Source organism: Astyanax mexicanus, chromosome 22 (assembly GCF_023375975.1).
Source record: "Astyanax mexicanus isolate ESR-SI-001 chromosome 22, AstMex3_surface, whole genome shotgun sequence".
NCBI lineage: Eukaryota > Metazoa > Chordata > Actinopteri > Characiformes > Acestrorhamphidae > Astyanax > Astyanax mexicanus.
Window position 1 is genome coordinate 9,179,941 of NC_064429.1, and position 23,893 is coordinate 9,203,833.

The 23,893-nt window shown below is 34.1% G+C and overlaps 1 protein-coding gene and 1 long non-coding RNA gene across 3 annotated transcripts in view; both read left to right on the forward strand.

The window, feature by feature from the left end:
- Positions 1 to 23,893, forward strand: part of LOC125786751 (uncharacterized) — a 112,886-nt gene that overhangs the window by 42,377 nt on the left and 46,616 nt on the right. The window lies entirely within an intron of this gene.
- zgc:64051 (leukocyte surface antigen CD53) lies at positions 1,785 to 14,411 on the forward strand. Of its 2 annotated transcripts, none has more exons than XM_022666280.2 (8): positions 1,785 to 2,035; positions 8,577 to 8,656; positions 9,683 to 9,871; positions 11,055 to 11,129; positions 11,862 to 11,951; positions 12,906 to 13,001; positions 13,085 to 13,168; positions 13,684 to 14,411. In XM_022666280.2, exons 2-8 carry the CDS (start codon positions 8,600 to 8,602, stop codon positions 13,753 to 13,755), a joined length of 663 nt encoding a protein of 220 aa, XP_022522001.2. In that variant the 5' UTR covers positions 1,785 to 2,035; positions 8,577 to 8,599; the 3' UTR covers positions 13,756 to 14,411. The 2 variants fall into 2 exon arrangements, with proteins under 2 accessions (XP_022522001.2, XP_022522002.2); XM_022666281.2 differs by lacking the exon at positions 1,785 to 2,035 and adding an exon at positions 6,394 to 6,690.

Sequence of the window (23,893 nt, forward strand, 5' to 3'; positions counted from 1 at the left end):
GGGGGGGTATGTTGTGAACCAGTATGTTGACCAGTTATTAGCTGATACGCTAGGATTCTTCCTCACCTCATTGATCATTCTGCGCTGTGCTCTTACAGTCATCTTTACAGGACTTTACCACACCTAGGAAGAGTAGCAACAACAGTGCTGAGCTTTCCATTAGTCTAGGGGTTCACATATTTTTGTGTCGTCTTTAAGCAGTTTAAGCAGAGTGTTTGTCTATTGTTGTGACGTAGATGAAGATCAGAACACATTTAATGATTAATTTATGCAGAAATCCAAGTATAATCCCAAACGGTTCACATATTTTTCTTGCAACTGTGAAATAGAATTGTACAGGCAAAAGGAGGCATGATATCTGATCTAGAACCATACAGTATTTGAAAGACTGTGTTCAGACGGTAGGTAGATTGGATTTGCATGTCTGAGCATCACACATCACTGTATCTACATGGGTTGCTGTGGTATCGAGATGTTCATAAGTAATTTGGTGAGATTGTTAATTTTTGTGTTGTGATTGATAAAACAAGTCATGTTCAAATCCGATTTGACTGAGATGTATCTGTACAAATTCCATTATAACCACATTTCAACAACCACTTCCACAAGGCCTAAATACATAAAAAAAAACTGATTTAATGTGATTTCTAGCTGTTTAGACTATAAAAACTCAGTCTGGGAACAATCAAGATATAGTAAAAAATGTAATTTTGACTGACAGTCTGCATCTAAGACTAAATTCATTAACAGAATTAATTTATCCATTAACAAAAAATATATATATTAATTAATTCAGCTTTAAATGGTCATAAGGTATTAAACAGGATCATACAATATTAAAAAGGCTGTGTTCAGACTGCAGGTAAATCAGATTGTTTCTGAAATCAGATCTGTTTCTATGGCTGTTCACATGGCTGTTATTTGTGATCAGAATGGATTTGCATCACACATCACTCGGAGGAAAGTGCAGCGACTCGATTCTGATACATCAGCTCACAGATGCAGCCTTGTGCTGATCCACATCACCCTATAGGAGTGATGAGGGGAAAATAGGGCGCCATATACTGTACCCACCCAGAGAGAGCAAGGTCAAATGTGCTCTCTATGACTCTGGCAGCTGATGGCAAGCTGCATGAACGGGATTTGAACCAGCGACCTCCTGATTTCCACTCATGTATAGTTTTATTTGCATTTTCCGTGTTTTATTTGTTTTATTTGTTCTTATCTTGTATCTACAGCATTTTAGTCAATGCAAGCTGTTTAAAGAGAGCTTTATTAACTAATTAATCTTTTACTCAATTAAATTTTTAAGCTAATAGCAGCCTTAATAGCCGTTTTTAACAGCCAGTAGAGCTGTACACTGTGTGTACACGTCATTTAGTGTGTCCTATTGTTCGTTTTACATCTTCGAGTTGTCAGGTTGTGGTGGGTTTGCGCCCCCCCCGGTGCCTGAGGGCTGAAACACTGAGTTAGATCTGGCTCTGCTGTTTGCTGTGGTTTTCCTCAGTATGCAGCGCTGCATTTGCAGCGGCGCATTCGTTTTAGAACAGCCATTTCTGCTTTTCTCTGCTATTCGAGGAAAAGCTAAAGTTAGATATGGGTTTTGCATTAGTGTAATATTAGTGAGCTCTGTGTGAGTCATGAGTTCAGAGCTCTGGGTTTTTATTTTTTCTCTTTTTCCGCAGTTCATGTGTCTGTGTCTGGGTTTTTTTTTTTTAGAGTCTTAGTGTGTCATATGTGATGGTGGTGGCGAGGCGGTGTTTCAGAGGAGGTGTTGATGTTCTTTCACTGATCTCAGATCAGTTCTTTGTCAGTGTGATGCTGCAGGAGGGCAGAGTTTGGGTGAGGGGATGTGTCTCTAGGTCAGGCCCAAAAAAAAGGCATCAAACAGAGGAAGTGAAGCAAAGCCAGTGTGTTTCCCCTGCAGACGCAGCGAACATCGGTCGAGAGATCATCAGCCGAGACGAGTATTCGCTGTTTGTGCCGGACTCAGGCCTGAGGCCTCTGTGGAGTTACCAGTTTTTGGATTAGAACGGTGAGAAAATGCTGAATTTTGAATTTTTATATATCATTTATTAGAAATTTTAAACTTGAATTAAATTAAATAAAAAATACCCAGTGTTTCAACAATTAGAGCTGTACGATTTGACCTAAAACTCATATTTTAACATTTTTAACTCAAAGTTTAACCCTTTAGATTATGTTTTTTTTTTCTTCTTTTTTTTTAACCAGAAAGTGTGAATCTAAGCTTAACCTGATTGTGCCATCGCTACCATTTGGCTCAAAGCCTTTTTACTTTTCATTACATTTTTTAGTTTTTGAAAGATTAAGCACATTATTTTCAGCATTCTATAGCTATATAAGATTTGATATGTTTTGAATTATATAACTAAATGTTCAAAATACACGTTTATAAACATAAACATAACATTTTTCGTATTTGTATTTGAGTTAAAAATTTTACCACTCAAACTTAAACATTTTATTCAGGTGTATAATTAAAAAACTAGGGTCTTTTAGAAGAAATAAAAACTGTAAGTTGTTGTTATTATTGCCTGAAACAAACCAAAAATAAAACAAATTGAAAAAATAAGGCAGTATATATTGTACAATACTATACAAAATGAATGGACAAACATTCTAATAAATATTCAAGTATAATATTAAGTTATTATATATATCTAACTTTGTATATATAGGCATTTATAATTACAATATGGGTACATCAATAAAGTAAATAATAATAAAGTAGATAATATAGTAATAGACATTGTTAAATGGTTAAAGTAATGTATCAACTAATTATTAATTGACACATTATTATTAATCAATACCAAACTCAATTCCTAATCTCTCAGTTCATCATTATTTAAAACCTTCCTAAGCATTAACATTGTGTTTATGTTCATTAAAATGTTTAATAATATCTTATAACTAGTGTCAATTAATAATTAGTTGAGTTATTACTAATAAATCCATTTTATATTGTTTTTTACTATAGTAAATACTGTTCTAATTGATTTACCCTTATTGTAAAGTGTTGTTTTTTAAATTAATAATAAACATAAAACAGTAGCACTCTTGTTAATATTTCATTGATTCTGTAAACTGCATTAGATTATGTACAGTATTTGAAGAGGATGAGATGACCTTGTCATGTTGTTAACTTTAATTGTGACGTTTTTACGAGATAATTTGCGTAATTCTCTGCTCTGTAGAGCGTTTCTTTCTTCGGAAACCAAACCGTTTCCACACACATGACTGGCTCTGAATGATCAGCAGACATTTAAACCTATTCTGCTTAACCTCAAACTTTAACCAAACTTTAACCAGTTTTCACCAACAAAGATATTTGTGCTGTTCTTTATTGGAATTGAGCTAGAGACGATTATGGCATCAAACAGTACTACTTAAACTTTTGGACACACCTTAAATACACAGTTTTTTATTTTATTTTTATAAGTTATACATTGTAGATTAATACCAAAGTGTTCCAATGAGGTCAGCTTTATAAGATAGAGTCACCTGGAATTCAGGCTTTCAGTTAACAGCTGTGCTGAACTCATCAAGAGTTAATTACTTGAATTTCTTGTCTCTTAATGTTAGTTTGAGAGCATCAGTTAAAGTAAAGAAGTGAAGAGGTAGAGTTACAGGTGAATAGTGAATAACAGCTCTATTTGAGTAATGTTCGAATCCAGATTATGTGAAGCAACAACTACTCAAATAAGTAAAGAAAAAAATACTTTGAGAAAAAATGAAGGTCAGTCAATTCAAAAAGAAGAATTTCAAGAACTTTGAAGAAAGTATCTTCAAGTGCTGTCACAAAAAAGACCATAAAAAAAGGTTTTAATGATGGAACCGGCACTAACCAGGATCACCCCAGGAAAGGAAGAGCAAGAGTTTCCTTTGTTGTACAGGATAACTTCATCAGAGTTACCAGCCTCAGAAACCAGCTCCCCAGATAATATTAGTATAATAGTATTTTATTTTTTAACACAGTTACAGTTTTAAGTTACTACATGATTCCTTATGTGTTCCTTAATAGTCTGATAGATCACTTCACTATTCAAGGATAAAAATGTACTCACCTAATGTAATGTTAGTGGCAGAGGCACAAAGATATTCCATGTGTACTTTTGATCATATTTTCTCATTTTTTTTATTTCTAACTTTTCTAGAAGTTTCTAGAGTTTGACCATTATCTTCTGCATTCCCACTTTCAGTTCTATCTTATAACAAGTAGAGTAATGCATCGAGTGCTGCACAACTGATGATGGAATGGGCACGCATTCAAGCAACAAAGACGCGTTTATTCCCACTTGCATGCATTCCTCAAGACAAAGATGCTTTTGTGCGCACTTGTGGAATATATTAAAGCTGCCTGTATTATGCTTTTATGCTTTTATGGTCACTTGCAGCACATATTGAAGCAGTCCTGATGAGTGCCAGGTTCATCATTAGAATGTTTTTGATGGTCTTTTCAACTAATGTGCTTGAGGACACTTTCATTTATTAGAAATTAGAGCTGGGCGATACGACTTAAAACTCATTTATCGATATGTTTACCCTTAAGATGATTTTTTTTTTTAAGCAGAAAGTGTGGAACTTAGCATAATATGATTGTGCCATCTCTACTATTTGCCCTTAGCCTTAGCTTTCAGTTCTATCTTGTAAAAAGTGCACTATTTTTAAGTAAACCCTAATAGGTGATGCTTTTATGGTGACTTGCAGCACATATTAAAGTGGTCCGGATGAATGCCAGTTTCATCATTAGAATGTAGAATGATGGTCTTTGCGATGACTGTGCTTGAGGACACTTTCAAAGTTCTTGAAATGATCTTTTTGAATTGACTCTTCATTTCTTAAATGAAATTTCTAATTTTTTCAGCTTGGTGTCTGCGTCTGCATCATCACAAAAAAAAATTCACTTATGCAAAGCAGTTTGCAGAGCTCTAGCGTGGCGTGTCTTAAGGTGTGAAGTAATTGTAGCCTTTTAGTGGACAGGTGCTGCTTTCTCAATGTGTTTTAACTTAATATTAATTTTTCCCACATTTTGTGTTGAAAATGTCCTACATTAGCATTACTCTTGTGACTTCATTTGGGACCATATCAGAACATAATTGGTTAAAACCCTTTATTCTGTGGTATCACTTAAAAAACCCTTTGGAACCCCTTGTAGCCCATTCCTTTTGGTCTTTACTGTGCACATTTTGATAGTTTTCCAAAGAGTGGATGGAATAAATCCAATTAAATCCAATATAAACTCCTTTTTTCTGTTAATTTGAGGGCTTTAAAATCTCATACAGGATACTTTAAGGGGAAACTGCCTGTTTTCTCTCTTTACTCCACTTAATAATTTCAGATCAGAAACAGGAATCAACCAAAATTCTGCAGGTTTGAACAAAGACGTAAAAACTAGACAAACGTAATGAAATTAAAGGTTTGGAGGACATGAACTGTTTGCTTTGTTTGCAGGAAAATATTGATTTTAAAATAAATTTTAAGATAGAGCCAATTTAAATAAATGAATTTATTTTATTCATTATATTTTGTCACTAGCAGATTTACTTTTACTTACTTTTTTTTTTTTTAGATTTTCTATTACAATAATGATTTTTAGTGTATTTTTTATGTAATGCTTTTTTAGAAATCCGCAAGATTTACTGGTGTAATGCCAGGAAAAAGAACCCTGGCCTGTTAAGGGGTTTTAACTCACAAAACGTTCAATAAGATGATGTATTCTTTGCAGTTTTTGTCATATAAAAGCCAGAAAGTCCTAAAGTTCTTGTGCATTGTGGATATTTTTTGTTAAAATTGATAAAATTACTAATTATTATCAATATAATCAATGTTTAGTGCAATAGTGTTCCTTTCCTCTAACAGGTTATGGTTCAATTAGGATAGTTCACTCGTTTTTCATTTAAAAAAATATATGTTCAACTACTTTTTTACTTTTAAGAGACTATAACAAACATATAAAAATAGTAGTTTTACACAACATTGAAAAATAACATTGCAATTTTGTTTTAGTTAGTTTTTTTAATTTAAGTTAATTACAGTAATTAAGGCAAGCAGTTAAAAAAAAATACATTTAACTATTTTTCCTAGATTTTAAAACTTTAAAACAGCTCAATTTGACCCATAACATAATAGTAGAGTTAAATTATTAATGAGAATTACCAGCATTTTGTGTTTAAACAGCATCAGATCTGCTAGAATGAGGAAACGAGGTTCATTAAACTCGAGTTTTGAGAGCGTACAGAGGAAATGTCATGGTTTTTGACGGCGGTCGAATGGCTGAAAGTGTCCGGCCCCACCCTCAGCGTGACAGAAAGAGGAAGTGGTGTTTCTGAGTCAGTTAAAGTCTGCCTTCTTTATCAGCTGAGTCTTTATTAGTCCTTTAAAAAACACGACCATCAACAGGTTTAGAATTAAAAAATGCTCTTGCTTTCCTGGTGGTGGTCCTGATGAGTGCCAGTTTCATCATTATAGCGTTTTTGATTGACTGACCTTCATTGTTTTCTTAAAGGAATTTGTTTTTCTTTATTTAGTTGAGTAGTTCTTGTTGCTTCTCATAATCTGGATTAGAACATTACTCAAATAGAGCTGTTATTCACTGTATACCTGTAACTCTACCTCTTCACTACTTTACTTTAACTGATGCTCTCAAACACATTAGGATACATTAAGGTAAGAAATTTAAGTAATTAACTTGAAAATGTAAATTGTAAAACATATTCTGTTTTTTTTCATTCATTAATGAAAAATCACTGTATTTAAGGTGTGTCCAAACTTTTGACTGGTAATTCAGACCATAAGAAATGAAAAGAGCTTGTCTCCAATAGAAAACTGATAGACCACGCCTTTAGGAAGTTTAAAGTAATTTTGTGTCACCAATATTAACCCTAATTCTGATAAAGTGGGTCAGTGGTGGCTCAGTGGTTAAAGCACTGGGTTATTGTTCACAGGGTTGTGGGTTCAATGCCTCTTAATGATATTCAGACTTTTCTAATAATGACACAGTAGGGGGTCAGTGGTTAGAGCACTAGGCTGTTGTTCACATGGCTGTGGGTTTGATACTCTAGATCAGGGGTGTCCAAACTTTTTTTGTTGGGGGCCAGAAGGAGAAATATATTTGAAGTCACGGGCCACAGACTCTGTAATAAAACAAATAATGAAATATACCACTTTAAATAATACATTTTTCCTGATTATTTCATTTACACACCATTTTACTTGACTTACTATCTTTATCTTTGACAGTGTTGTGTAAACTAAGATTTTTCAAATTGATGTTTCATTTCATGATGTCTCTTAATATTAAACTCCTTAATTACGCCAACTTTTAGACTCTTTGCCCCGTTTTTCTGCGCTAGAAATGCACACTCTCTCCGCTTTTAGACACTTTGGCCCGTTTTTCTGCGCAAGAAATGCGCACTCTCTCTGCTTTTAGACTCTTTGGCCCGTTTTTCTGCGCTAGAAATGCGCACCCTCTCTGCTTTTAGACTCTTTTGCCCCGTTTTTCTGCGCTAGAAATGCGATTAACTTGTTTGATGTCCTGCCAGAATGACGCAGTTGTGCCTCCGAGGTTTTGTGTATTATATAATATTTTAGTTCAGGTTTAGTGAATTGTGTGTTTAGTGGATGTTTTTTTGGTCATTGTGTAGTGTGTAGTATGCATTGTTTTTTTAAGGTTTGCTGGACTTTTCTACAGACCAGGGTTAATCAGGGTTGTGGGTTTGATGCCCAGGTTTATTTGACTTTGTGAACGATGACTCAGTGGTTAGAGTAGTGGATTATTGTGCAAAGGGTTGTGGGTTTTACGCTCCAGTTTGCAAGAGTTTCCTTATTCTGGCACAGTGGTTAATGCACTGGGTTACTGGTCACAAGGTTGTGGGTTTGATATCCAGTTTTCCTTGACTTTGCGAATTATGACTGAGCGTTTAGAGTACTGGGTTGTCGTGCACAGGGTTGTGGGTTTGATGCTTAGATTCCTTGAAGTTTTCCTGAACTGGAATAGTGATTAATGCACTGGGTTGTTATGCACAGGGTTGTGGATATGATGCTTAAATTTTTCCAAACTGGCCTAGTGGTTAGTGCATTGTGTTATTGATCACAAGGTTGTGGGTTTGATGCCCAGGTTCACTTGACTTTGCGAAACTGGCATAGCGGTTAATGCATAGGGTTGTGGATTTGATGCCCAGGTTTACACAACTTCCTAAAATTGGCTGAGTGGCTATTGCACTGGGTTATTGATCACAGGGTTGTGGGTTTTATATCCAGCTTCTCTTGACTTTGCGAAGGATGACTCAGAGTACTGGGTTCTTGTGCACAGGGTTGTGGGTTTGATGCTTAGATTTCCTGAAGTTTTGCACTGGGTTGATGCTCACATTTGCTGGAGTTTTCTGAGACTGGCACAGTGGTTGGTGAACTAGCTTATTTATCACAGGGTTGTGGGTTTGATGCAGTTGGACTTCCTAAAACTGTCTCAGGGTTTAGTGTACTGGGTTTCTATTCACAGATGTTTTCACTTCATGTTTAATATAATGTTGCTAATGCTGCTGTTTATTCTGCAGGGCTGAACAAAAAAACAAGAAAGATGTCCTGCCTCAAGTGCCTGAAATACACCATGTGTGTGGTGAACTTCATCTTCTTCGTACGTATTTATCTGCTCACGCAATCACAAACAGCAATATTAATCCTCTCAATATACAGAAACTAGCTTTATGATCATTATGACATAGTTGCACCCAGAGGGAATTAGCTGATAGTAATGAAACTTGGTGGGTAGTCAGGTCTAGAGCTTATAGCCCGACCCAACCCGACCCGTAAACTGTCATAATGAGCCAGATTCTGATTTAAACTCCACATTATTTTAGTAAGTAGAGCGTTATATTTAGGCTTTTTGAAATCTGTTCAGAATTATGTTAACTAAAATTGCAATACTAAAGAAGCATAGACTTGTTATTTAAGAAATTTTTTTTTTACAATTAAGAACAGATCTCCAAAAGATTAAAACAATGATCCACATGCCTAAACATCGGTAAATTAGGCTACTCTACTCTAATATTGTTTGACATGGTTTAAGAATAGAAAATACTTTCTGAACATACAAAAAACAAGCATAATTCACAATGTCCAGGGACAGACACTGGCAGATAAAGTTGAAAGAGTTTATTACGAAATAGGAATTAGGCTTATAAGGGTTGTGAGGGACAGGCAAGGTCAGTAACAGAAAAGCAGCAAACAACAAAAACAGGGCAATGCACGGTAAATCCTACTACATGAGGGAGAAGGCAAAAAGAGAGGTCCAAAAAATCCAAAATGGTTAGCAACAGGTAATCAATAGAATGGGCAAAGCAAAGGATGATAAACGGTGATATAAAAAAGGAAAGGCAAAACAATAAAATGTGTTATAGATATATAGATACTAGATTCAATACTCAGCAAAGAACTGAGCAAACTGAGGGGTATATATGCTTGGTAGGACAGGTGGAGCCAGTTAGTAACTCGGAGAGCGAGAACGCCATAGCGTCATGGGATCAGTGGAGTCAGGGAAGTCCGGTGTGGGTGCATGCTGGGAAGTTGAGTCTTTGTAGCACAGTTTAGAGCTCTAATATAATTAAACATGGTTTAAGAATATAAAACACTTCTTTTATTTAATAGACTGATGTATTTGCAGATCTGTGGAGCTGGCATCTTCGGACTGGGGATCTTCCTAAAGTCCACAGCCAATCTTTCCGTTATCGCTCCGTCCATACCAGCCGTGAACGTGGTGAACGGACTCTTCATCCTCGGCATCTTCATCACCTGCGTCTCCTTCCTGGGTTTTCTGGGAGCTCTTAAAGAGAACCGCTGCCTGCTCATTTCTGTAAGTTCTGCTTTTAGCGCTTTAGGTTTTAGATTTTAGCGTCAGTAAGGATCAGCTTTTAGAAACTGATCTCATCTGACTGGTTCTACAAGAGGAAGTTCTCAAAAACCACAAATCACATTAAAAGAACTCAAGAGAAGTGCAGAGTCTATATAAGGTATACCAGGTATTTGGTTGTTTATTCATTTATATGTGTATTTATTTATATATGTATTTATTCATTTATATATTTATTTATTTATTCACTTATTTATTTATACATTTATTTATTTCTACATTTATATGTGCATCTGTTTATTTAAACTTATGTCATTTTTGGTCCTCCATATTTGGTGTCATTCAGGGAATATACTGTTTTTAAGCAGTTTTTATCTCTAAAAACTAAAGCTCAACCTAAATGTTTACCTGTTTAATTTATAGTTTAAATTTTTTTCCAAAAAGTGGCTTGCACACTAAGATGCTGCAATTGAAACACTTTTCTTTGATTATTCAGACTTTCAGATTTCAGAAATTAGATAAATAAAAAGACAAACTAAATAAAAAATGAATAAAAGGGTAAGAGAAAAACTCAACTAAAACAGGTACAGACTGTCTGAAGTCTGTAACAGAAATAAAATAAATCTGAGGAGAATCTTTTACGATAATTTTATGGCTTGAAAAACATTAATTTACCAGATGTTTCGCAAGTTCGAATCTTGGGTAATGCTTCTTTGCCATCAGTAGCCAGAGTCTGAGAGAGCACAATTGGCCATGCTCTCAATACTTCACTGCCATTCCAGTTTAAATCATATTTGGCGATGGAAACACATTAATGTGTGAATTTTATATAGTGCTGTATCTAAAGACTCTAATGTGTGAATTTTATAAAGTGCTGTATCTAAAGACTCTAATGTGTGAATTTTATATAGTGCTGTATCTAAAGACTCTAATGTGTGAATTTTATATAGTGCTGTATCTAAAGACTCTAATGTGTGAATTTTATAAAGTGCTGTATCTAAAGACTCTAATGTGTGAATTTTATATAGTGCTGTATCTAAAGACTCTAATGTGTGAATTTTATATAGTGCTGTATCTAAAGACTCTAATGTGTGAATTTTATATAGTGCTGTATCTAAAGACTCTAATGTGTGAATTTTATATAGTGCTGTATCTAAAGACTCTTTGTGAATTTTATGGGTTTCAGTTTTTCATCTTGTTGTTTCTGGTGATGCTGGCTGAGCTGGGCGTGGCCTGCTTCCTGCTCATGTATGAATCACAGGTAAATGAGATATGTGGGCGGGGTCTCCTAGTACTGTCTGTGTGTGTATCAGATAATTAATGTTATCTATACTGAGTTTTGAGCAGGTTTGTGTGTTTATTATATAAAAGGTGAGGTGCTAGACTAGTACTGTCTGTGTGTTTATTATATTAAAGGTGAGGTGCTAGACTAGTACTGTCTGTGTGTTTATTATATTAAATGTGAGGTGCTAGACTAGTACTGTCTGTGTGTTTATTATATTAAAGGTGAGGTGCTAGACTAGTACTGTCTGTGTGTTTATTATATTAAAGGTGAGGTGCTAGACTAGTACTGTCTTTGCGTTTATTATATTAAATGTGAGGTGCTAGACTAGTACTGTCTGTGTGTTTATTTTTATATTAAAGGTGAGGTGCTAGACTAGTACTGTCTGTGTGTTTATTATTATATTAAAGGTGAGGTGCTTGACCAGCACTGTCTGTGTATCACATAATTAATGTTATCTATACTGAGTTTTGAGCAGATTTTAGCTACTTAAATTAGATTATATGACGAAGAATACAGCTTTGGGAGGTATTTTTGATTTTAAAAAATATGTAAAAATGTGCCCCAATTATTTACAGAAAAGATGTTTAACATAAAAGTAACATACAGTTTATTATACTCCAGTAGAGTATATATACAGTATTTTAGTACTTAAGCACAGAGTGTGCTAAAAGATAAACGATAACAATAATATGCTGTCCTGTATTGCAGATTGACAAAACGATCGAGGGCGAGCTAAACAAAAGCCTGGAGCAAGCAATAAATAACGGGTCCATCGAGTGGGACACCGTTCAGAAAACAGTAAGTCTTCTTAAAGTTTTTTTTGTCTACATAAAAAATGTAAAATCTAATAAATATATACATATACAGCTCTAAAAAAATAAGAGAGCACTGATGATGAGTTTCTTTGATTTTACCAAATTAAAAACCTCTGGAATATAATCGAGAGGAAGATGGATGATCACAAACCATCAAACCACCAAACTGAACTGCTTGAATTTTTGCACCAGGAGTAAAGCAGCATAAAGTTATCCAAAAGCAGTGTGTAAGACTGGTGGAGGAGAACATGATGCCAAGATGCATGTTTAAAACTGTGAACTTTTTTAAATCTTTTTTTGTTATTTTAGCCATTTCTCATTTTCTGCAAATAAATGCTATAAATGAGATTTTTTTTAATTAGGATTAGATTAGATTTTTTATTTGGGAGAAATGTTGTCTGTAGTTTATAGAATAATAGAATTTATAGAATATTTTACATGAAACTGGTTCAGAAACTGAAGTGCTCTCTTCATTTTTTCCAGAGCTGTATATTAATATAATTTACATACATACTCATAATTATTAAATAAATTGTTGCAAACCTATTCACAGCTAAGATGATTAAATATTTACAGGATATTTTGTGCTTCCCTCTGCTGAAAACAACTTTTATGGAGGTGTGGATTTTATTTTCCAGCAGGACTTGGCACACTGCCCACACTGCCAACAAAAGTACCAATGGGTCCTAGTTATATAATATTCAAATTTTCTGAGATACTGATTTTGGGGTTTTCAATGGATGTAAGCCATAAACATCATCAACAATAAAATAAATTAATAAACGCTTGAAATAGATCACTCTATATAATATATGAATTTCACATTTTTAAACAGAATTACTGAAATAAAGTAACTTTTAAATGATATTCAATTTTTTAAGATGCACTAGTGTATTGATGATCCCTACTGATGAATCTGTCATTCCTCTCCCTACAGTTTGAGTGCTGTGGAGTTAAAAATGCAACAGACTGGAAAGATAAGGTTCCAAAATCCTGCTGCATAACTGAATCCTGCGAAGAGAAATACAACCAGGTAACACCTATTCTGTTCTTCCATTACGCATTTTCACAGAGCTATACAGATACTAATTTTGTATGTTTCTATTATGTTTGTAGGGTTGTTACGATAAGCTGAGGAACTGGTTTGATGGGAACCTTCTGAGCACCGGGATTGGAATCATCGTTGTGTGCAGTATTGAGGTGCAGACCTTCCTCTAATTTAAAGCTTTAACACACCACAACACATCTATTGGTGCAGCTGTGCAGCTATAGCTGCAAAAAAAAAAACAGCAAAAGCAAACCACCTGTCCTTTTTTCACCTCCTGGACCTGAGCATGAACTTCAGAGCAGCTGTTTACTCTCTACTCCAGCAAAAGATGCTCCACATATGAGCTGCTAACTCATCCATTTCACCTTTATAAAGCTACACAGATACAGATCACTTACATTTGTGAATGTGAACAGTCAAGATAGACAAATATGGTCTGAGCAAAAAATCGGATTCGAGTAACGTGGCTTATAATGTGAACGTAGCTAAAGTGCCTTAAATCTGATTTGAAAAAAAAAATCTGATTTGGCACGTTCACACAGCAATGAAACAAATCAAAAAATTTGATTTGAGTCACTTCAGCCTGGTAATGTGAACGCAGCCTTAGGATCAATCCACTTTCTAGCTCTATTCCTCTGTTTTGACCTCTATCTTGTTTCTTGTTCAGGTTTTGGGGATGTGCTTCTCCATGACGCTGTTCTGCCACATCAGTAAGTCTGGACTGGGATACATGAAGTAAAGAGCAGAGCTCCATTTATAATAACTCAAATTAAAGAACTGCCAGATTATGAGTAACAAGTACAGCGCTGTAATTCTGTCAGATTTAATGTTACTTCTGCATGTGAAGATCTATAAGTGTATATGTGATTTATATGTATTTATATGCGTGTATATATTTACATAGGAGCGTTTAGACTTCTACATCTATGAAGCCTCAGTATATTTAGAAAAAAAAAAAATAATTTAGTCCTTAAATCCTCAAAAATACATTTCAAACAATTTACTCATAACATCATTTAAGGTAATAAAAAAAATGATATAATTAGGTCAGTATTAATATAGCATGTCTTTTGTGTCATTTAAACATTTTTCAAAGTTTTACTCTGAATTAATACAGTATTCCTCTATATGCATATAGAGGAATGTTAACCTTTACTTTTTCTACATTTGATACAGTTTTCTTTAATGTGCTTTTTATTCTGATAATGACATATTATATTATTTGGTGCTGTGACAGAGCACCATTGTTTTGCACCATCAATCAATCAATAAACCTTTATTTTCCCTCGGGAAAACATTGAGGGTGACCCTTATTTACAATGTTGCCGAGCATTAACAGCATCAAAGGGATTGAAAACATTTATAGTAATTTATAGTAATAAAAATAATAAATAAAATAAATCAACATTTAATATATATATATATATATATATATATATATATATATATATATATATATATATATATATATGAATAAAATAATTAAAATATATATGTAAAATAGAAAATACTAAAAGACCATAAAAACTAAATTGACACATAAAATGTAAAGAATGTATAAAATATAAAATAAATAAAAAGGTAATAGTAAAAGTAAAGTAAAATGATAAGAATAATAGGAAATGATAAAATAAATAATAATGAATCAAGGACATAAGAATCAAAATATAAAAAAAGTAAAAATAAATAAATAAAAACAAATAAAATAAATTAAAACAATAAAATAATAAGAAAGATATGAACTAATAAAAAACTTATTTAAAAACACAGGCTTTCTGACGGTGATTAGAAACTAAAAGTTTAAAATGATTTAAAGTGAGCCTAGTGAGCTGAGCTTCAACATTTCCTGTAGTGAATATTTCCAGCTCACTAGTGCTCTCTCTCTCTCTGTAGCTAAAATCAGATTTTCCCAGTTCACTAAAAACTACCGGTACCTGGAGCGAGTCTGATAAGTACTGTTATTAATCGAGATCAGAGATATAAGAGATATAAGCTGTTAAATATCCAGAAAGTGATTTATAAATAAAAAATTGCCAATGAGATTCTTCTTCATACAGTTAAACACCAGTAACTCACAGTAAGATCTAGCCAGGTTAACGTAGCCTTCAGTCCTTAAACATGGTGGTGGTAGTATCACACGATATTATTATCTGTTACTATCTCTCCCATCTGCTTTCACTCTTACAGTGTGTATATATAAATATATACTAGTTTCACATTAACTATTGTACATATAGAAGGCTTTACTATGTTTTGTTATAAAAGTCTAATAAAAAGTTATTTCTTCTTCATTGTTGTCATTTTTGTTTCAGTATATTCATTAAAATAACCACTGCTGACCAGAATGTCACGTGACTTCTTGTAATAAACACTCGCTGTGTAAAACATGCAGCAGCTGAAAGTTTCACTTCAGCTCAAACTCTAAAACCTCCCACACATTTCTTTATTTTAGCTGCGCTGTGGTGGGCTTTATGGGTGAGGTGTAAAGTGCGTCATTCTATAAACAGACCCACAAAACATACACTGCAAAAAACTCAATCTTAGCAAGTGAAATTTCCACATTTTAAGGCAATAAAAAATAAGAAAATAAATAAATTATTTTCTTCTCTGATAAGACGGTTTGTTTTAATAAGAATTGTGTAGATTATGTAAGATTTTGTTTATTTTAGTATTAATTATTTGAACCCTTTCAGACCTAATTTATGTTCCAGTGAAGAAAGAAATGTGATGCTGTTTTTTTCTGTAATGCACTCACAAACAAGATTCAGTAAATTAATAGATAAATAAAATAATTAATAAATATAATCATTTAAAAAATCTTATTTTTAATATTTATTAGATACTGAATCATTTAATTTAAATACTGAAGGATTTATTTTAGATACTGAATCATTTAATTTAGATACTGAATCATTAATTAAGATACTGACGAATCATCTTAGATACTGAATCATTTAATTTAGTTACTGAATTATTCAATTTAGATACGGAAGGATTCATCTTAGATACTGAATCATTTGATTTAGATACTGAATCATTTAATTAAGATAATTAGATAATATAATATCTTATAAGATAATAAGATATTTTAGATACTGACTTATTTAATTTAGATGCTGAATCATTTTATTTAGATTCCTGAATCATTTAATTTAGATACTCAATCATTTAATTTAGATACAGAAGGATTCATCTTAGATACTGAATCATTTAATTTAGATACTGACGAAATCATCTTAGATACTGAAGGATTCGGCCTTGCTCTCTCTCTCTCTGGGTGGGTACAATACAGTAGATGGCGCTCTTTTCCCTCATCACTTCTAGGGTGATGTTGATCAGCACAAGGCTGCGTCTGTGAGCTGATGTATCAGAACCAAGTAGCTGCGCTTTCTTCCGAGCGTTAGCGCTGTGATGCTACTCAGCAGAGTAGGCATGTGCTAGTATTCACCCTCCTGTTGTTGGGCAACACTAGTGATGGGGGGAGTCCTAATGAGAGAAAATGGGGATAAAAACTTTAAATAAATTTATTTTTAAAAAATCAATAACTAAGAATCAAACTGATTTAAAATTCTGTACGGTTGTAGATGAGAGATTGAAACTAATGTTTGAATGGTTTGAAGGAAATGTGTGACTGATCTGGATTTAGTGAAGCGTGAAATAACTCTAAGAAAAAAACCTGTGGGGAAAAAAAAACTCACAACAAGAACACATGAGAAAACTGTTTAGAAACCTAAATCAGGAAGCTGTTAGCTGACCACTGGAACTGAAACAGTCTCAGAAACTCCCACAATAACTGCACAGGCCACTTTAACATCTATTAAACATACAAACTCAGCAAATTCTGTGCTATTTTTTGCACCTTTTGGTTTTTACCCAGAATTTACAGTTTTGCTCAGCCATTTTGATGCATTTCTCAAATCAGAATCAATATAAGCATCACAGTGTGATTATCATCTCTGAAATAAGTTAATGAGCAGCTAATGGCCAAAAGGTATGTACAGTGGCTTGCAATAGCGAAAGTGTTTCGCTGCAATTACAGCTAATTATACCACAGTTAGTTCCGACCCTGCAATGTGATCGGCTGAGAGGCATTCTATGAGTGCCATTACCAGCCGGTAATGCACTGTAACTGAAGCTCTCCATGTATTACTGTATTACTCCACCACTTTCAGGAAATCTAGCAACGATGCAGCGCTTACAAACCAAACCGCGCCGCTACAAACAGAGCAGCAATTGAACTGAATTGAACGGAGTTTTTATAACCAAACAGATCCTATTTTCTCAAAACTGTGGATATAATGGATGTGTGTCATAATCGCAATAATACACTCGAGGTGCGTGCTATATATTACACGCTATAGGAAGACTTCTGAAGGCAATTGATTGATTGGACTGGATTCTAAAGAAAGGGGGGCTGAATATGTTTGTCCCACATCACACGTTTCAGATTTTTATTTGATTACAATTTTGAAAATAATAAATATGAAGTCTAAACGATTAGTCATGTGATCATGTATCAGTTTACCCTGTAAAGATTTACTCAATGCTAATGTTTTATTTGATAGATTGAAAATTATTTTAAATTTAGCACTTTTTCCTGCAAATCAAAGTTTCAGCAGTACAAAATTATACATTACTGTTTAAAAGAGCCTGGAGAGCAGTTGCTTTCTTCCTGATGGTAGTCTCATGAAAATTAAGATCAGCCAATATAAGAGAGAGGCCTTCAGTTGCTTAGAAGTTACCCTGGGGTCTACACTGCAATCTGAGTGTGGATTGGTGGAATCTAAACTGTTTAGAGACGGTTTTGTAAACTTATAAACTATCTGCTAAACCTAGAGATTTACTTACTTTTCCTACTCACACATATGTAAAATTAAATGTAACTGAAAAAAATAATAATATTTTTTGTCTGATTTGTTTAACTGAGCTCTCTTTTAGGCCATGATTAATTAACATGTGACCTTTATTTTATTTACAGCAGAAACATTAACTTAAAAGTTTCATAGAAGTTTTTAGAACTTTAATATACGTTTCTTAGAAGTTACGTAGACGTTTTTAGAAGTTTCGTAGACGTTTCGTAAAGTTTAACATTCACACATGTAATATTGGATACTTTTCCTTAATAAATAAAAGAGCAAGAATAATATTTTTGTCTGATTTGTTTAACTGGATTCTCTTTATCTACTTTTAACCCGCACTAGAAAACATGCTGCCTTTATTTTATCTGGAACATGCCCACAAACCTAGTAAAAGTCATTCACCTGATAGCTGATTATCAATTCAAGAGATATCTACCAGATAAGTCTAATTGAAATATATAAAATCTGTTTAACAGCTCTTGTAAATTGATTTAACTCATTAGAATGTAAGTAGAATGTGTGTAGTGAAGAGATGTAGACGTGTTTCATATATATATAAAAAAGACACATTAAAATCGTTATAATTCCACAGTTTTATTTTAAGAATAAAATCCTGTCTCCTCCATACTTTAAGACCAAATAAAAATAATAACCCTAAAAAAATACTAAGATTTCCTTTACATTTTTTTAAAATAATTTTTGTTCTTTTTGAAACCATCACACAAAAAATAGAAACAAGTACAATTTAAAGTAAATCTTAAAAAAAAAAAAAAAAAAATGTAACTGTACACAGCAGAATACACCATTTTATTGCAAACGTAACACCCCTTATACCTCTTCAACTATACACACAATTATTGCAGTTCACCTAAAATATGCAACAAAAAATCTATTAAAAAAAAAAAAAGGAATTGATCATTCGTTGTGTTCTGCTCAGGAAATAATAAAAGATAAAATGCTGAACTGTGGATTGGTTTGTGAAGTTTGTCCCGTCCCCCCTGCAGTTCCTTACAGCAGAAGCGTTAACTCGAAGTTTCGTAAAGTTATTTTTAGATGTTTTGTAAAGTTTCGTATCCCCTCAGCTGTGCACAGAATATGCAGTTATGTGCTTTATAATGACCCTAAACTAAAATCTAAACCATAACATGGAACATTTTTAAATCTACCTAAAAGAAGAGTCAGAACTGATTCTAACATCATATTAAATGCAGTTCTAAAGAACAGAAACAGCAATCCTCCACTGGAGTCTTAAAAAAAATAAAAGAACTAAAAATCTGCTTAAGAAAAGACGCTTTGCTTCATTTTCCAGAATATTCCCGCCTTAAAAATAGGGATTTATTCATACAAACGAGCAAAACATTCATTGTGCAAGTTAGCAGGTGAGCGATTAGCTTTTGTGTGCGTAACTGCTTTTCGTTGGTCTTCGTAGAGTCATCGTAAGTGTGAGTGAGGAACCAAAGGCTGGATTTCAACAAAGTTAAAGCTAATTTTCTTCTAGCTTTAACATAGAGGTGCGTCATTATGCTCATTGCTATCTTAAACCATGCCAACAGTCCATTTTCACTTCTTCCACTTGCATTGTTTTAAATAGCAACAGTGCTTTTGAATATATATCTACACTGATGGGCATGGTGGTTTGGAAATTAGGTGTGTTCAACAGAAAGCACAGGTGCGCCACTGACTGAAAAAATAAAATAACGTTGCTGATCCCGTAAATGAGCTGCTGGAGCTCCTTCACAACGTGAACAAGCAGCTCAGTTTCCTCTGCTGAGAAATGCAGAAGTGCTGCGCCGTTAAAATAGCAATCAGAGCGCCAAAGTCAGAGCGCACCTGGCTTTTAAAGGAAATGATGAGCAAGTGACAAACTGATTGCTTTATTTTACGTTATGCAGAAAATTAACCACATCCATTTATGGTTCATTAAGAGAATTAGTACAAGTGTAGTACTTTTCCCGTCGTTACGACAGCAAAGACACACTAACGCCCTAAATCGAGCTCTGCACTATGCACGGTTGACAATTATTCTATACAGAATGCTTAAAAAAAAAGGTCCCATAAGCCCTGTTCGCAAGGGATTAGTATCTCAAGGGGATGTCTGTAAAAAAAAACCTTCACATTTAAAACTCCTGCATCCGGATAAAACTCCTGCATCCGGACTGCAATTGAAAAAACAGGAGGACCAGTGAGTTTTTAGGCTTTCTCAGTCACATGACATTCAGGTGTTCAGTAGCTCCTCCATTTCCACTCTCTGTTGTGTTTTTACGTGGATCTCCATGGAAACACGTGACCACGGAGTTAAGAGAAAAACATTAGATAATTCAGCCTGTAATTTTCTCAGAGGACGTCTGAGAAAAACACATAGATGGTTGTTCCGGACAGGAATAAAATCACAGAGGATAAAAACCCCCATAAAAGGGAAAATTACCCCGGAACCCCCTGAGAAACTAATCCTGTCCAAATAATCATACTTTTTATAGTGTGAAAGAGCCTAAAACCTGGCAAAAACTTTAAAACTTAAAAAATTAAAAACTTTGCAGGAATCCAGCCGTTTGGGATCAGAGTTACCCCACTTTTGATCAGTATAAGACTTGAGTATTTCACAAACATTTTTTTACGCTAAGTTTACGTTAAAGTGTGGTTGTTGGTTGTTTTAAATGGGCTCCAATCATCAAACTCCTGCTAATAATGAACTAAAGCTGATGCTCTACATGATAGCAATGAGCTAAATGGTCCCACTTTGCTTTAATCATTCAGTACGTTTGATTATTCCGACAAAACAAACAAAACTGTAACAAGTTATCCAAGTTATTTGAGTTATCTGAGTTAGCTAGTTACGAATTTAAGACTAAAACGACTCTGCTACAAACAGTCCTCATTAATATTTATCATACATATACTATCTACTGTACTTATTGCAACAAGTGCGCACCTAAACCCCGTAAAAGAACAGGATTCGACACTGGTTGTGGTGGTTTACGAAGTTTTCACACAGCGCTAAAGTGAACAAGTTCGCTTATTTAACGTTATAAAGTACTATCGTGTAGTAATATGATAAAATTTATATTAATATACACCAGTTGATTTTTTTTTTAAGTACCTAACGTCTTTATACAGAGACTCCAGACACACTTCAGCATAAAGCTGGCACTATATATATATATATATATATATATATATATATATATATATATATATATATATATATATATATATATATATATATATTTAGTTGTTTTTTTATGACGAACGATGAAACACTACTACTGCTAATATTATTATTATTGCTCTTAGCAAATGTTCAATACGCATCTATCTATCCATACCACCTTAAAAGCCATACAGTAATAACAGTAAACCACACTGATTATTGATTATGTTTAAAAAGTCAGTAACTGGGCAAAACCTGCACTAAAAAGCAGCAGAAATGTTCAAAACAAAAGTTTAGCATGAGTTAAAATGAAGAAATTGACTCTCTGTCAATGAAGCCTGCGGTTCTAGATAACAAGAACATTTATAAAAGCTACGGATGCACTGAATATTCTGCTTTTTTTATGCAATTTTTTCGCCTGAAATTCCAAATATGCACTTTTGTGTTCGACCAACATGTGAAAAATATGTAAAAAGACAAAATAACTAACACCAAACAATAACATTGCATTTATTGGTCCAAATGAAGAAACTATTGTATCAAATTAAATGAAATAAAACTTATTTTGTGTGTAAAATAGTAGGGGTGCACTGGCTGTTTGGCAACTAAAGTAATTTTTATTATTATAACTAATTATTATAATCAAATGTGGCAGAAAAAAAGAAAAAATAATTTACATTGAGCAATAGGGCAGCACAATATAATGTTTCAGCATCGATATAGCGCAATAATCACATTGCAGTGTTTTGTGTAAAGATACATTACATTTTATGTACTTTTTTGAGGCTTAATACAAAGAAAATGCATCTTGGCATCATGTTCTCCTCCACCAGTCTAACACACTGCTTTTGCTTTTGGATAACTATGTTGTGCTTCATTCCTGGTGCAAAAATTCAAGCAGTTCAGTTTGGTTTGATGGCTTGTGATCATCCATCTTCCTCTTAATTATATTCCAGAGGTTTTTAATGTGGTAAAATCAAAGAAACTCATCAATTTTAAGTGGTCTCATTTTTTTTCCCAGAGCTGTATATCTCAATGAATCGTGATATTGTGCAGCACATCACTTTAATGTTGTTTTTTGATTTTTTTTTGTTGGAAGGTTGGCTGGGATTTCTCTTTAAATCATAGTTTCATAATTATGATGTCTTTGAAAAGCAAGACTACATCAATTTAGGCTAGTAAATTTAAGCAATGGTTAAAAAAAAATGCAAAATGTTTAAAAAAAAACCTATGAGCTAAGCTTCAAACCCTTAATTGATGTTCGTTTTTTTTGCCAATTTTTTTTATTTTTTTTCGCTTGCAGCCAAAACTATGTATTTCAGTGCATCCCTAATAAAAGCTTAAGTACAAAAAGCATTGATCTGTATAGGGAAGACCTACATATCTTGACCTTTCACTAATATATGATTCATTTATGGTTCTGCAGTACAATCAACACCGTAACAAACAGTCCGCTGGTGCTACACCACCACCCGAACAGAGGCACTAAAGAAATTCATTCAATACATCCGCCATTTACAAGCCACAGCCATACAATAATAATATCGATATTAATAACTGTAATCCACATTTACCCACAACTACCTCAGAGCGAGAACCGCCAATCAACAGAAGTTCTGAAACTGATCATGACAAGATAGCAACCTCAAGGCTCACATTAGTGCTCAAGTGTTTAAACACACAAACACACACTTAAAACTTCAAAATGCATACACTGCTGTGATCCTAAGCATACTGAGGAGTTTTTTTTCACACCTGGAAATCAAAACCAGAGTCTGAACCAAATGTTTTTGTGTTTGTAATGTTACGTTGTATTCTGTACAATTCATCCGTGTGGTTTCGGTTTCACACTGCAGTTTAGGGAGTGTGTGCAAGGGCTGCACGATATTGGAAAAAAAAATTGACATTGCAATGTTTTTTTCCACAATATATATCGTGATATTAAACAATGCTTTAGAGCTTTAGAGTCAGCGAAGCTCTCAAAACCAGAGAAAACAGCAAAACAACACTAATCGGCCCTTTAATCAGCATTTAAATAGCTTTTAAAAAGGTAAAAAAGAGCATTTTTCTGGAATTTAAAAGCGTTAATTCAGCTGTAACTGGAAATATCTGTGCTGCAAAACTTGCTTGACTGAGGTGCACAGCTTTCCACACATGTTCACGTTTACAAGCACGTGCCCAACCATGTGGATAGAGGCCAATGCTGTCACGCTATTTTTACGCTATTCCTCTTTAACAGTAATTAACTGATAAAAACAGGGGGACAGAACGTGTTCAGACTCTTCATTTACAGCTCTAGTCATGCAAAAGATGTGTTTTGGACTTGAGATTCTTTCTTTCTCTGTGATCCTATTGGCTGTGGGTAGCCACTACTCCTGACTCCCAGTCGCTGACTGAGTCAGATATCTAGCATGCCAAATATTTGCCAGAAGTCTCCAACTGGTCTGTGATTAGTCACAACTGAGCGAGCGCCAGGAGATCCCCGATTTGTCTATGAGCAGAGTTTTTAGTTTAGACCAGCGTATGTTTATTTTGGTCCTAAACATGCATCACCTTTCGGTTCAAACAAACAAGCCAGGTGTGAAATCACCCCAGGTATGCTTAAAATACTTACTACTTCTCTACTGTTATGAGAAGGACGCTATAGGTAAAGGGTAACCAGCCCCTTTTCCCCCAGTAACGTCGCTAACAAGCTGAGCACAAAAAGCTGTCAGTTATAAATGCTCTCAATCATTTACTGAATAATCTGAATATAAACTAAAGCTCTAATATAAAACAGAAAAAAGGAAACCCTGCAGGTCATAAGGCCTCATGAGTTCACTCTGAAGTCACTAAATCAAGTCACTAAAGTCAGTCGATGTACGATATCG

Bases quoted from the DNA above. Each gene is read 5' to 3' on its own strand.
- zgc:64051 (XM_022666280.2), top strand. From the start codon at position 8,600: ATGTCCTGCCTCAAGTGCCTGAAATACACCATGTGTGTGGTGAACTTC. The intron at 9,872-11,054 runs GTAAGTTCTGCT...TATGGGTTTCAG, and splicing joins ACCGCTGCCTGCTCATTTCT to TTTTTCATCTTGTTGTTTCT. The intron at 13,002-13,084 runs GTAACACCTATT...TTATGTTTGTAG, and splicing joins GCGAAGAGAAATACAACCAG to GGTTGTTACGATAAGCTGAG.